Source organism: Prionailurus bengalensis, chromosome A3 (genome assembly GCF_016509475.1).
Source record: "Prionailurus bengalensis isolate Pbe53 chromosome A3, Fcat_Pben_1.1_paternal_pri, whole genome shotgun sequence".
NCBI classification, from domain to species: domain Eukaryota; kingdom Metazoa; phylum Chordata; class Mammalia; order Carnivora; family Felidae; genus Prionailurus; species Prionailurus bengalensis.
Window position 1 is genome coordinate 127,155,882 of NC_057354.1, and position 15,166 is coordinate 127,171,047.

Consider the following 15,166-nt stretch of genomic DNA (forward strand, 5'->3'; position numbering starts at 1 on the left):
GTACCACAGCTTGCTTATCCATTCACCTCTTAAAGGACATTTGGATGGTTCCAGTTTTGATGGTTATGAAGAAAGCTACTATAAACCTTCAAGTGTAGGTTTTTATGTGAAATGAAGTTTTCATTTCTCTTGGTTAAATACCTAGGTGTGGGATTGCTGTTAAAAGCCATAATCATCTAGTTTTTCTTTTTCTTTTTTCATTAATATGGAGAATAATATTGATTTTATTTTGCCAGCCATTAAACAAAGCTTGGCAAACCCTACATGATCATAATTATTTTCCTTTTTATAAATGATTCAATTCTATTTGCCAAAAATTTAGTGAAGATTTTTTTTTAAGTTTTTACTTAAATCCCAGTTAACATAGAATGTAATATTAGTTTCAGGTATATAGTATAGTGATTCAACACTTCCGTACAACACCTGGTGCTCATCATGACAAGTGCACTCCTTTAACACCTATAATCCATCCCCCCACCCACCTCCCACCCTTCTGGTAACCATAAGTTGTTCTCTGTAATTAAGAGGCTGTTTCTTGATTTCCCTCTCCCCCCACCCCACCTTTGCTCATTTGTTTTGTTTCTTAAATTCCACATATGAGTGAATGTTTATTCATTAGTCTTTGATTCTCTGTGATATGTTTGGCTTTTTTTTATTATGGCTATATTGGCCTTATTAATTTTTTTTAATGTTTATTTTTGAGAGAGAGAGCAAGCAAGCGAGCATGAGTGGGGGAGGGGCAGAGAGAGAGGGAGACAGAGTCCAAAGCAGGCTCTGCACTGTCAGCACAAAGCCTGATACAGGGCTTTAACTCACAAACTGAAATCATGACCTGAGCCAAAGTTGGATGCCCAACTGAGTGACCCTGGTTCCCCTATAAGTGGCCTTATTGAGCGAGTTTAGAAGTGTTCCCCTTCCCTCTTCTGAAAGTTTTTGTAGATTTGGAATTACTTCTTTTTCACATGTTTAATAGAATTTACCAGCAAAGCTATCTTGGCCTGTAATTTTCTTTGTGGACGGTAGTTTCTTTATGAATTCAATTTCCTTAGTTGATACTGAGCTATTTAAGTTTTCTACTTAGGGACTATATTGTTTCATTGACATTTATCACATGTATTGAACATGTAGTTCATAATTTTTCCTTTTTGTCCTTTATAAATCTGAACAACAGAGAGAAAATAGACTAAACCAAAAAAAAAAAAAAGATTGAAAAATAAATGATGCTTTAAAGACCTGTGAAATTATATAAAAAAAAATATCTGACATTTGTATCATTGGAGTCCCCGAATGAGAGGGGAAAGAGGACAGGGCTGAAAAAGTACTCCAAGAAAGAATAACCACACTCCTCTCAAATTTGGCAAAAAGTCTGAATTTACAGATTAAGAAAGTGAGTGAACTCCAAACAAGATAAACCCAAAATAACCCACCATAAAACACATAATAGTCAAACTTCTGAAAGCTAAAGACAAAAAAAAAAAAGTCTTAAATGCAGCAAGAGAGAAACATCACCTATATGGGAAAAAACACTATTTGAATGATAGCTGATTTCTCAACAGAAACCATAGAGACCATATGGAAGTAGCACATTTTCAAGTATTGAATGAAGACACCAGCCAACCCAAAATCTAAGTCCAGCATAAATATCTTCCAGCAGTTAAAGAAAAATTGAAACATTTTCAGATGAAGGGTAACTTAGAGAATTTGTTGCCAGCAGACTTGTTTTAACAGAATGGCTCAAAGTTCTCTACATAGAGAGAAAACAATAAAAGAAGGAATTTTGGAACACCAAGAAAGAAGAAAAACAAGTTAAACATACAGCCAAATTCAGTAGCCTTTTTCTTCTTTTCTTGAATTTTTAAAATGTTCAGAAAGCAAATGAAATTATAATATCTGAGATGATTTTAAAATATGTAGAGGAAAGGGGCGCCTGGGTGGCTCAGTCGGTTAAGCGTCCGACTTCGGCTCAGGTCGTGATCTCATGGTCTGTGAGTTCAAGCCCCGCGTCAGGCTCTGTGCCGACCGCTCAGAGCCTGGAGCCTGTTTCAGATTCTGTGTCTCCCTCTTTCTGACCCTCCCCCGTTCATGCTCTGTCTCTATCTCAAAGGTAAATAAACGTTAAAAAATAATAAAAATAAAAATAAATAAAATAAAATATGTAGAGGAAATATTTAAGACAATTATATTAAAATAAGGAAGCCTGAAAAGCTGGAAAGGAAGATTTATCAAACTGGTAAAATTATGACTTGTAGACTATGTTGTGGAATATATATAATATAAATATACAATATTTATATTATATATATATAAATATATATATATAATATAAATATAATTTATATTTATTATATTAAAATCTGATAAGGTACACTTCAAAATAAAATTACCAGAGGTAGAGAAGGACATCATATAATGACAAAAGGGTTAATCCACCAAGAATACACAGCAATCCTAAATGTATGCACCAAACAGCAGAGCTGCACCAACCAGATGAGCTGCAACATGTGACAGAATTCCCTCAATGACTGATAGGGCAGAAAATCAATAAGGATTTAGAAAACTGAACAACACCATCAAACTACAGGACCTAATCAATGCTTAGAGAAGACTACCAACAACAGTAGAATACACCTTATTTTCAAGTGCCTGTTTCATGTATACCAAGATAGATCATCTCCTGGACCATTAAAAACAAAACAAAACAAAACAAAAATCCCAACAATTTAAAAGAATTGAAATTATATAATGTGTTTCCTAATCATAATGCAGTCATACTAGAAATCTTTAATAGATCCTCAATTAAAGATCTTTTAATAGAAGGATAATCTCCAAACATGTGAAACTAACATCCTTTTGGGGTACCTGGGTGGCTCAGTTGGTTAAGCGTCTGACTTCGGCTCAGGTCATGATCTCGCGGTCCGTGAGTTCGAGCCCCGTGTCAGTCTCTGTGCTGACAGCTCGGAGTCTGGAGCCTGCTTCAGATTCTGCATCTCCCTCCCTCTCTGCCCCTCCCCTGCTCACGCTCTGTCTCTCAATGATAAATGTTAAAAAAAAAAAAAAAAAAAAAAAAGAAACTAACATCCTTTTATATAACCCATGGTCCAAAGAGAAAGTGTTGAGAGAAATTTTAAAATATTTTGAACCAAATGAAATGAAGATGATTTATCAAAATTTATGGATAAATACAGCATTGCTGAGAAGGAAATTTATGACACTAAACAATTCATTATAAAAACAATATACAGACTGCTGCGAACAAGAAATTCAAAGCTGCACGTTTTCAGCTTTGGAGGGGGCTATGGTGCTGCCTGTGATACATAAATAACCAGTCAATTACTCAGTTTGAGGGCTTTGCAACCACACCTTTAAATAAGAAACCCAGAACAACACCAAAGGAGTTAAAACTAGAAACAAGGAAACCAAACCTGAAGAATCTCCAGAAAGAAGATATTCCACTACAAAAGAAAACCTCTTAAAAAAAGGATGACTTTAGATGACAAGCTCTACCAGTGAGACTTAGAAGTCAGTGAAGGAACTTCCAACAGTCACCATTGATGTGGACAAGGCGATAAAAGCATTGAAAAATGTGGCAGTGGCAAAACTGAAGCAACGAGTAAGTCCCTGCGTATCTCCAGTTGCAGTGTAGCCAGTGATTATTTAGATTTGGATTAAGGTTACTGGGGAAGATGATTTTCATGGTGTTCAAGGGAAAAGAAAAGCAACATCAAAGGCAGTGATACAATAGAGGAAGATGGTTGGGTTGGAAGGCTGTAATGGCGATAGCGCTAATGACTCTGAACCAGACTTTTGCAACTGGTGAAGAGTCTGATTTTAGTGAGAGGGAAGATAATGATGAAGTCTTCACCAGGAGGACAAATAAAGTGAAAGAAATTAAGAAAAAAGAAGTAAAGGTTAAATCCTCAGTTGAAGAAGAAACATAAATCCGAATACAATTCTTTGTAAGTGACTTCAGGAGACTCTGCTCCAGGTCTGTGAAATCAGAATCTCAGCCTTCATCCAAAAAGGTTTCTTTGTCTTCAGAGGCCACTGGGAAACCATTCCAAATACGTAATCCATCAACTGAAAGCTGAAAACCTAAGTGGATCCCACCAGTGATACCTGGAAGCAGCAGCAGCAACAGTAGCAGGAGCCTACTGGCTCCAAATCAGAATCTCTGCCTTGGCTTGTCGAGATTAGAATGAGTTAAACCTTTACATCCAAAAGTCTCTAGTAGCTGAGTGTGGTTGTAAACAAATATTTGATTAAGAGGATCACAGAGTTACAGGTCTGTTTGACTTGTATTTATATTTAAGGAAGTTATCATAATATAAAGGAATCCTTTAATGTCATAAAAATTGCCTCTACCTAGTCTGTGATAATGTTCTCTGAAGCTATTCAAGACTTCAGTAAGAGTTTTGTTTATATCTTGTAATACCATTTCCTTCTGATGAGTGTATTGTATTTTTCCTATGTATGATAAGTTGTTGTTAAGTGGTTGCCAATTTGACCTGGAAGAAGTTCACGTTGCATGCTGTTCTTTTCTAGAAACATGGAGTTCCTTTCTAGCTTTGTCTAATTTATGGCACCTTAACCTTAACTGTTCAGAGTTTGCCTGGCAAAAGGAAACATTCCCACTTTTTCCAGGAGACATTTCTGAAGTCTCATTTAAGCTACATTGTCATTTTTATTGCAAAGATATTTCATGTTTTAGCCAAATATTTTTATAGTAAGAATTCAGGATTATTTTACACATTAAATCATTGCTTATATGACATATGTCTCCTCAGAAATAGATGTTCATTGTATAGCAAATAGAGTTTCATAACATTTTATGAAGCTGTTGTTGTCAGAGCCTTTAATAAAAGTGAAAAGATTTTAATAGGCTGTTTTCCTTGATACCATTACATCCATGTGTCTCTGTCTACATTTCATGATTAAATGAATGCATTGCAAAACCAAACAAAACAAATTATAATATACATATCCTTTTTATGTATTATTCACAGTGGCCACATGGGGCTTATTTTGGAGATGCAAGACTCTTTCCATCATATTAATAGGCTAAAGAAGGAAAATCATATATCAATCAGTGCAGGAAAAGTATTTGATAATATTCACCCATTCATGATTTTTTAAAAGTCTCAAAAATATAGAAATAAAGAATTTCTTCAACAGATTAAAGACCATCAACAAACCTAGTTAACATGAAGAAAGTAAAAATGGTTGTCTCACCACACTTACTTAATGTAGTTAATATTGGAAGTTCTAGCCAATGCAATATGGCAAGAAAAGGAAATAAGATTAAACAGATTATAAATAAGATTAAACAGAAATAAAACTGTCTCCATTTGACATGCCATGATTCTCTACTTAGAAAACCTCAAGGAGACTATAAGAAAACTCTTGGAACTAATAAATAAGGTCAGCAAGGTATCAGAATACAAGATAAACATACAAAAATCAATTGCATTTTTATACACTAGCAATGAACACATGGAGGCTGAAATTAAAACAACGCCATTCACAGTTCCTCAAAAGAGGTGATTTGACTTGTGTCCTATACAACAACTTGGCAACCACTATTTCTGTTTCTATAGATTTGCCTATTCTAGACATTTTATGTCAATAAAATCATACAATATGTGGTCTTTTGTGACTGGCCTCTTTCACGTAGTATAATGTTTTCAGCGTTCATTCCTGTTCTAACATGTTATCAGTAGTTTGTGCCTTTGTATTGTCTAATGAAACACAATCATATATCACATTGAATTTATTTATTCATCAGTTGACAGCCATTTGGGCACTGCTGCTATGACCATTCATGTACATGATTTTGTTTTGGATAGATACCTAGGAGTAGAATTGCTAGGCTACACACTTATCCTATGTTTTGAGAAACTTTGAAACTATTCTCAAAAGTACACCACTTTATATTCCCACCATCGACATTTGAGTGTCCCAGTTTCTCCACATCCTTGCCAACCACCACTTGCTATTGTATGCTGTTTCTATTTTAACCATCCTGTTAAATGTGAAATGTTCTTGTTGTGGTTTTGATTTGCATTTTCCTTATGTCTAATACTGTTGAGCAAATTCTCATGTTTTTATTGCTCATTTATATATCTTCTTTGGAGAAATGTCTGATCAAATCTTTGCCCTTTGTTCACTTGCATTGTACGCCTTTCTTATTGAGTTTTAAGAGTTTTGTATGTATTCCAGGGATATATTTGATGTTTTTGGTGCTGTAGTAAATGTTATAGATTTTAATGTTTAAAGTGTTCCAAACATAGAAATATTACTGATTTTTATTTTGGCTTTGTATCGAGTGAGTTTTCTAAACTTATTAATTTAAAAACTTTTCCTTTGAAATTTCTTCATAAATAATGTCTCTTTTTAACTGTGGTTTTACCCTTCCTTTCTGATCTTCACTGCTTTTTATTTCTCTTTTAACTTTTAATTGAATTAGCCAGAGCCTACAATATAGTGTTGAATAGAAGCAATGGAACTAGACATCCTTGTCTTGTACTTGATCTTAAAAAGAGAGCATTTAATCTTGAAAGTAATGGTTAGCTGCTATTTATGTTTTAATTGTTCTGGTTCCTATTTCCTCTCTATTTTTTTTTTCTTTTGGAATTAGCCAAGTGATTTTTAGTGTTCCTTTTTTAAAATCTCTTCTAGTAGTTTTTTTAGCCATAACTCTTTTCTTTTCCAGTGGTTACTGTGCATTATAATATGCATCTTTACCTTTTCATAGTCCACTACTCTTTATTTTTAAGGTGATCTTGAGATAGTTTCTTTACAGTTAAATTTTGTGCCAAAATTGTGAGGTTATATTTCCAGAATGATGACTAAATAATTTAGTGGTAAATCTCTTTGCATCCTTTTCTCTTCCACTCTGACTCACCTTTTTAAAACCCAGACTACCTCTGTAAATATCCAACACTTCTTTGTTTTAGGTCTCTTCAGGCTAATGTGGCTTTCCACAAAACTACCTTGTTTACTAAAAAAAGGTCGAAAGCACCGTAACATATGGAGGCTTCATGTTAGGATTTGAATATAATAATGTGACTTCTTAATTTAGGGAAACCCCTCACTTCTATTCATACACCTAGATATGAGCTCTGACACTTGGCTCTGCAAGCAACATAATAACCCTGTCCACTTTGTTGAGTTGTCAGTTAGTTTTATACCTATGCTGGCAGTTTTTTCAAAACAGTCTTTTCTTTATAGATTATTTTGGCTTTATTCAAACAGGATGAATTAAACCTTGCTGATTCTGAAGTGGATAATCAAAAACGAGGGAAGCGGCATTATGAAGAAAAGCAGAAGGAGCACTTGGATACTTTAAATAAAAAGAAACGAGAACTGGATATGAAAGAAAAAGAACTGGAGGTTATCCATCATTTTTCTTTTATGTTTTGTTTATAACCTTAGTCACGGCTCTTCAGGTGTTTTCCTTAATGTCACATTTCCAAACATAGACCAGCAGTCCGATGGCTGTCCACTTCATGTAGCATAACAGGTGCTTCAGTGAATCAAGGAAAGGAATAGTCTTGGAAACTCTCAGGGTGTAGACACTGAAACAGACCACCTACCACAAAGAGGACTTTGGCTTGGTCTGCAAGCCTGATCTCCTGCCTCTTGAGTGATTTGGAAAATGACTCGCACTCAGCTAACATAGCTCCTTAAATGCCCAGCTTGGCAAGTGGTTAGCAGCTTTATGTCAGAAAAAGGCACCTCTTCCTTTGGGTGTGGGCTGGGCTGGAATTCAGCCCCTACTTACTACATACCCTTGTTAACAGCCGTCAGCAGCAGCCCTGTTCTGCTTTTAGAGAAGCTGAGGGCACTGTTGCTCTAACTAGAAGAGATAAATTCTAACTTTTCTTAGGAGAACGCTTAAATTCTGATCTATTATCTTACTTGTTCATGACTTATTACATGGAATGTTATGAATATAAACTACTGTGTGTAAAAGTGCTTTGGTTTTTTTATTTATGAATACAAAGATCTTTTTCTTTGTGTTTTCAGTACTATTTGGTGTTCAGAGGCCATCCTAAAACATACAGAAAGCTGTCTGACCTCGCTCATAAAAATGCCAAACTTTTCATTACTGTTACTTGAAATTTGTTTCCCTAGGAACATATGGAGCTCTTATAAATTATTAAAGTCATGTATAGTAATGCAATTTTCTGTTGAAGATTTATAATGAGTCTAGACTAGTCTCAATATAAGGTGTAAAGAAATAACATTGATACTAAATGTAATTAAAACACATCTAAAATTCTGATTCTAAGTTCAGAACTTTACTTTGTGTTTGTGGACACAAGTAGTACAATGAATTATGTCAAAGACAAGTTTTAAAGATACTAAACATCTGTTACCTTAGGAGAAAATGTCACAAGCGAGACAAATCTGCCCAGAACGGATTGAAGTAAAAAAATCTGCATCAATTCTGGACAAAGAAATTAATAGATTAAGACAAAAGATACAAGCTGAACATGCTAGTCATGGAGATCGAGAGGAAATAATGAGGTACGTGGTTGGTAGCTTTTCTACTTTATTACTCATACATATTATTAAGACATAAAAAAATCTATGTTTATAAACATAGTATTGCTATGGGATATAGCTACAGGTCAAACTAGTTTTTCATATGTGTCATTAATAACTTTTTTTCTTCTGGGTCGAAACAAAACTCATTATGGAGTGATATTTTAGCATAAATGCCATTTTATACCTTTAAGATTCATATAGACAAAAATGTTCAGTTTCACAAGCAATTAAAAGAAATGCAAACCAAAACTATTAGAAGCCATTTTCATATATGTCAGGATGATAAAAATAGTCTCATGTCAGGGAGATTTCAGTGAAATAGATATTTTCATATTACTGGTAAGAATGGAGGCTCTACTATAGTTAGAGCACAGTTTCTCAAGCAAGAGTACCTTGGTCTGAACTGTAATTGTACTACCTACTTATGTTACTTTTGTAAATTACCTAATCTCTCTGAATCTTCATTTTCTCATCTGTAACGTGTAACGTATGTGTACTTACAGTTATAGGGTTGCTATAAAGATTAAATGAGTTAGTCCATGATAAAACAATATGTAGGGTTCCTAAAACGTTAGATGTGATTATGATTAAAGTTTTTCTGAAAAGCATTAAGGCAGTTTGTCAGATACCTTCAAAAATTTCAATTTGGCCAAGTAATTTTGTTATAATCCAAAATCAGAAAAGCATTTTGTACTGAGGTATGTTTATTGTAGCGTCATTTATAAAGCTGAAAAATTAGGAATTGTGTACAACTGTAGGATGCTGATTGAATTATGGAGAAAATTACAGCTATTACACTTTATGAAGAGCTTTTCCTAATACAATAGTTCAGGAACAGGAGTGATCTCAATCCTGTTTTCAAAAACAGTGGGAACCAATGGGAAGAAACACAAAAATGGAAGTTTTTCTTTAAAATAGTACCTCACATGCTTGGTTTTTAAAGTATAGGGGCGCCTGGGTGGCGCAGTCGGTTAAGTGTCCGACTTCAGCCAGGTCACGATCTCGCGGTCCGTGAGTTCGAGCCCCGCGTCAGGCTCTGGGCTGATGGCTCGGAGCCTGGAGCCTGTTTCTGATTCTGTGTCTCCCTCTCTCTCTGCCCCTCCCCCGTTCATGCTCTGTCTCTCTCTGTCCCAAAAATAAATAAAAATGTTGAAAAAAAAAAATTAAAGTATAATCTCCAGTTTAGTTTTTTTCCAGAAAACAGTTTCTCTTCAGTCCTTAAGTACTTGGCTCCTCATGTGGGCCTTGCGGGAGGTCGTGGGGCAGTACCCGCGGGCCCAGATTGGGGTGGAGGTGCTCAGCCCTGTGGGGCCTCAGGAGAACGGCGCCAGGCTCCCTTGCTGTGAATGGCCCAGCTCCCGCAGGATGCGGTTTCACACACCACTCACGAAGCATGCAGGCGTCCAAGACACTGGCTTCGGAAATGTCCCTGATGGCAGTGGCGCCTGCCATGTTCTGAGTAACCAACTTCTTCCTGGCCTTGTCCCAGGGTGCAGCGGATAGGTAGCAGGCAGCCGCGGCCCTGTGTGACATGACCATGATTAAGTCCTCCTCTTGCTCATCTTGGAAGCGAGGACCTGAGAGAGTGTTACCTCGCATGTTTTAAGTACAGTGTAAAGGAGAGGCCATGATAGGTGTTGACTTCCTCTCTGGTCTCATCATCTGCAGCACTTTTGTCTCTTTTTATCTTGATAAATTAATGTATTAAATATGCTTTCATTGTTTACGGAAGTGCAAAGTGGTGTATGTTATTTTTCATTCTTGCCAGATAGAAGAGGTAGCACACTAAATAAACAAACTGTTTTACAAATTGCTTTCTTTAATGTATGTTTTGGAGACTTTTTTTTATCAGTACATAGGCATTTTCTTATTGCTTTTTGTAATTACATGGTATTTAATCATCTCCTGATGGGTAGTTGAAGTCCAATCTGCTGTTATAAATGGTGGCACACATGTGTCTTATTGTGTAGTCAGGGTGTTTTAACAGGATTAACTCCATGTTGGAAGATTCCACCCCCACACACCCGCCCCCTGGACTGTGCGTGTTTGCACTTCCATCGGCCATTGGCATCGGCGGTGTATCTGAGGCTGGTTTCCCCTCAGCGTAAACAGTGTGTGACAACCTTTGGTTCTTTCTGCTGACAGGTAGATTTCCTTAAGAATATAGCTCAATGTAATTTTAATTTCCATTTCACTTATGTTGAGTCTGAACATCTATTTATGTCTTAAGGACCATTTATTTATATCTTTTTCTGCGAACTTTTTATGTATTTTCATTTTTCTGTGATTTTTTTTGGTGTGAAGATTGTATTTTACCTCTTTCTGAAGGGCTGTGTAGCCGTTTGAAATTCTGTTTCTCCTATAATTGCTTCCTTAAGAATGGCCATGTGGAGTAATGTTTGGTTTTTGCATGTTCAGAACTGTTTGTCTGTAGCTTTTGAATTTGAAGGATAGTTCAGCCTGATAGAAAATTCTTTTTCTCCTGAGTATCTGTTTCTGATGAGTCAGAGTCCGTGATCCTTTTCTTGGTGTATGCTGTGGTTTTTTAAATCTGTAGGCTTATCTTATTTCTTAAAATTTCTTTTTTTGTATTTTACTTTTAAATAGTTTCTGTTCTCTTGTTTAGTTGTCTTTGTTTAGGCCTTTGTTGCACAGGTGTTGTATGTCCTTTGTCTTCTCTAGTTCTTTTGTCTGACCCATGTTATCTTTTTTCCCCAGTTTTTTGCTTTTCTCATTCCCGATCTCTGTGTCTGTCAGTGTTTTCTGCATTTGTCTCTTGTCTCTTGTCTCTGTGCAGCATCTTCTCACTTTGTCTTCGTGTCCCCTGCCCCATCGTGGCTTCTGCAGGTTCCTGCTTACCGCCTCCTCTTAACCCGCTTATCACCTTCTTTTATTTACCTGTCTGTTCTCTGAGTGATTTGTCTATTGCAGTTCTTTTATTTCTGCTTTGGGGCATCCCTTCCTGGTAGCACTTACCTCATATTCTGTTTTGTTTTAATTCATGATTTTCGATTATAGCTTTTGTCTGCTTTGTAACCACGTTGTACTAATGTGCTTTCTTTGTTGGGAGTGTCCTCTGCTCTTTCCCAAGCTTTTTTTCTATAAATATCTGCATGTGGATTCTGTGCTTGTGCCTTTTTTGTTAGTCATTTTTTACTTGGATTTTCCTGGTCTGAGCATCTGAATGAACATGGGGTGGGTAGCTGTGGAGCCTTGGCCAGGCCTTTCAGACTCCTGTAGCAGTGAGCGGGCGCGCTCTGTGATAGCACTGCTGAGTGGCCATGCCTTCTCTGCCTCTTTGACCTTGTCTTATTCAGACTGGGCTTGGCGGATGCTAACACTCACCCTGTGTTCTCTGTACCTGCACTGCCATCTGTCACTAAGGGAAACATTTCTTGCCTTCCAGTGTGATCACTTCACTTTTAGAAGGTGTATATTTGCTGGCATTTTCTAAGATCTGCCACGCTGGGCCCCAGCTGGGTACTTCCCTCACTTACTTCCTCTGCTTTCTGCAAGGCCTGGACTTTTCTCCTGCCCAGCCCTGCTAACAGCTCTTCCACTTTAGGGCAGCACATGCTCATTCTGGGGGTGTATTGTGCCTGGAGACAGGATACCTGCAATCGCTGATCCCCTGGGCATCCCTGCACTCTCCCTTCCTCCCATTAAATACATCTGAGATTTTACTTTTCTTTGTGATTCTTTGAATGGCATTTATTGACTTAATATTTTGTTCATAAAATAGGCTGTACCAAGAAGCAAGAGAAACCTATCTTGATCTGGATAATAAAGTAAGGACTTTAAAAAGATTTATTAAATTGCTGGAAGAAATAATGACTCATAGATACAAAACATATCAACAATTTAGACGGTAGGTGCATTTAAAAATATTACCACATATATAATTTTGTACTTTCATTTTCACATTGTCCTTTATAAATAAATTTCAGTTGAAAGAACTTTATACAATCCAGTTAAAGAAGAAACTGCAGTGCTTCCTGTATTGGTTGATACATAGAGTCCTATGATTTAATCAGAATTCTGGCTTAGAAGGGATTTGCATAGTGGGCTTATCCAATTTTTCCACTATTAGATCCCTTTACTAGATAACTCGAGATGGCTTGTTCAGTCACTGCTTATGTAGGTCCTTTGAATAGGAGCTCACTGGCTTTGAAACAGCCTCTTTTACTTTTGGACACTGCATGTTCTTAAGGGATACAAGTTTTGATGGGACCTGTTGAGGCAGTATCTCAGTTTATGATCTGATTGAATGATGTGGCTCCATGGATGTAGAATCTGTTTTGTTTACTGCTGTGTCTCCAGGACCTACTACTGTGCCTGAAATATAATAGGAAGTTGCTAATATATTGGTTCAAAGAATGAACACAGGATCAGAAAAATGGATGTACTACCTAGAAATATTCATACTTTCAGGGATAGATTGACCCCACACACACACACACAAAAATTCAAAACAACAGAAATAAATCAGAGGATAGGTTGTAGGAAGGGATGGCTCTTGACCTACTGGTATCCAAGGCAGTCCTAGTCTTTTTCCACTTAACCTCTGTTTTCCCCAGTGGTATTCCCTCAGTGACCTGCTTTTTACCAGTCTTTATACCCAAACTCCATAATCCTGAGACTATAGAATTAACAGAGTGTTTTTTTTGTTTTTTAAGTTTGTTTCTTTATTTTGGGAGAGAGAAAGAGCAGCAGAGTGAGGGAGAGAGAGAATCCCAAGCAGGGTCTGCACTGTCATCACAGAGCCCGACGCAGGGCCCGATTTCATGAGTCACAAGATCATGACCGGGGCCGAAATCAAGAGTCAGATGCTCAACTGGCAGAGCCACCCAGCCAGCCCCATGAGACTATAGAATTAAAGAAATACATCTAGTTCTAGTGCATATGAGGAAACTCAGATAATTCCATAAAGAGAAATAGGCTTTGCACGTTTGGCCTGTGTTCCTTAACTAAACTATAGGTTAGTTTTTGAAATGTGTGCCTCAGATTTTTTTTTAAATATTTTTTTTAATGTTTATTTTTGAGAGAGAGAAAGAGAGAGAGAGAGAGAGAGAGAGAGAGAGAGAGTCAGAGCGTGAGTGGAGGAGGGGCAGAGAGAGAGGGAGACACAGAATCCGAAGCAGGCTGCAGACTCTGAGCTGTCAGCACAGAGCCCGACGCGGGGCTTGAACTCACAAACCGAGAGATCGTGACCTGAGCCGAAGTCGGACGCTTAACCGACTGAGCCACCCAGGTGCCCCTGAGATGTGTGCTTCAGTTTTGTAAGCATGTTATTAGGACTTCAATTATGTAGGATTTATTTTTATCTTTGTGAGGCTGCTTGTAAGTTCCATTAAGTGGGACCAGAGCAGCCTTTAGTCGAGGGCCAGCTCTTTCCTGCCTGTGAGGCAGCGCCCTTCGGAGACCTCCACTGCAGTGTACCTTGTGAGGTAGGAAGCTTCTGCCTGTGGGAACGTGAACTGTTCTGGCTCTGGACAGTCTGTGGGGATCACTTCTGCTGCTTTGGGATGTTTCTTGCTCCAACCTCACATATGCAGAGAGAGTTGTCAGCTTGAGACTAGTGCGCCCTCTGTCCACCCTGTGTCTAGCCTCTAGAATTCTCCCTGTGCTGCACTCTCTAGGCTTTAAGAACGCGAGTGCCTTGGCCTCCCCAGACTCCCAGCTCCATCTTCTCAAACAGGGAAAGCTCTGGGCTCCGCCTGGGTTTCCGCCCCCCTTCACTCTTTCTGTAAGTAGTGACTTGGGACATCTATAAGGCCCAATTCATTTGTTTCCCATATTTTAGAGATCATTTTGACTGGAATTGCCTGCACTATCTCATGTCCAGTCTGAAAACTTATTTCATTTATTTTGTACAATGTTTTGGTTGTTTCAGGCTAAGTAAATCCAGTGCCTACTTCTGCCTCTTTTCCAGTAGCAGTAGGATTTGTTTTTGTATTGTATTTAAAATATTTTCTGGGTGGGGGGGCCTGGGTGGCTCAGTCGGTTGAGTGTCCGACTTTGGCTCAGGTCGTGATCTCGTAGTTCGTGAGTTCAAGCCCCGTGTCAGGCTCTGTGCCAGTAGCTCAGAGCCTGGAGCCTGCTTTGGCTTGTGTCTCCCGCTCTCTCTGCCCCTCCCCCACTCACGTTCTGTCTGTCCTCTTAAAAATAAATAAACATTTAAAAAATAAAATAAAATATTTTCTGTAAAAGTTTTCGTCTTACAGTCTATTACCTTGATATGTTTCCTCACCACCAAAATGGCACCAAATAGCAAGAACCTTGCCATTTTATGAGGACGATCTCTCTTAGACATCCCATGATGAATATCAGTAGTGAAAGAAAGAAATGTCAACACAAAATTTTGAAAACCAGCTAGCAGTCATTGCTGTGTCACAAAAGAAAACTCAAGCTATCAGTATTTTCTGGGATGGAGATTGAATGTAATTTAGGAAGGGAATTAGGAGAGATAATAATAAACTGATAGTTACTCTGAAGAAGCAAGCCTTAGACTCATTAAGGGAACAGAGTTGTTAAGAAAAATACCAAGTTTCCTTTCATCTAGATCTTATTTTCTAAATACCATTCCCTCCTTGGAGAAATGGCTGATTCCAGAGCT

At 37.6% G+C, this 15,166-nt stretch overlaps 1 protein-coding gene and 1 pseudogene across 1 annotated transcript in view; both read left to right on the forward strand.

Moving 5' to 3' along the window:
* The window catches only part of SMC6 (structural maintenance of chromosomes 6), a 78,126-nt gene that overhangs the window by 53,831 nt on the left and 9,129 nt on the right, over positions 1 to 15,166 (forward strand). The window contains 3 exon segments of the mRNA XM_043604489.1: positions 7,252 to 7,389; positions 8,384 to 8,529; positions 12,293 to 12,418. Coding sequence (XP_043460424.1) covers positions 7,252 to 7,389; positions 8,384 to 8,529; positions 12,293 to 12,418 — 410 coding nt within the window.
* Positions 3,053 to 4,235, forward strand: LOC122497437 (annotated as a pseudogene).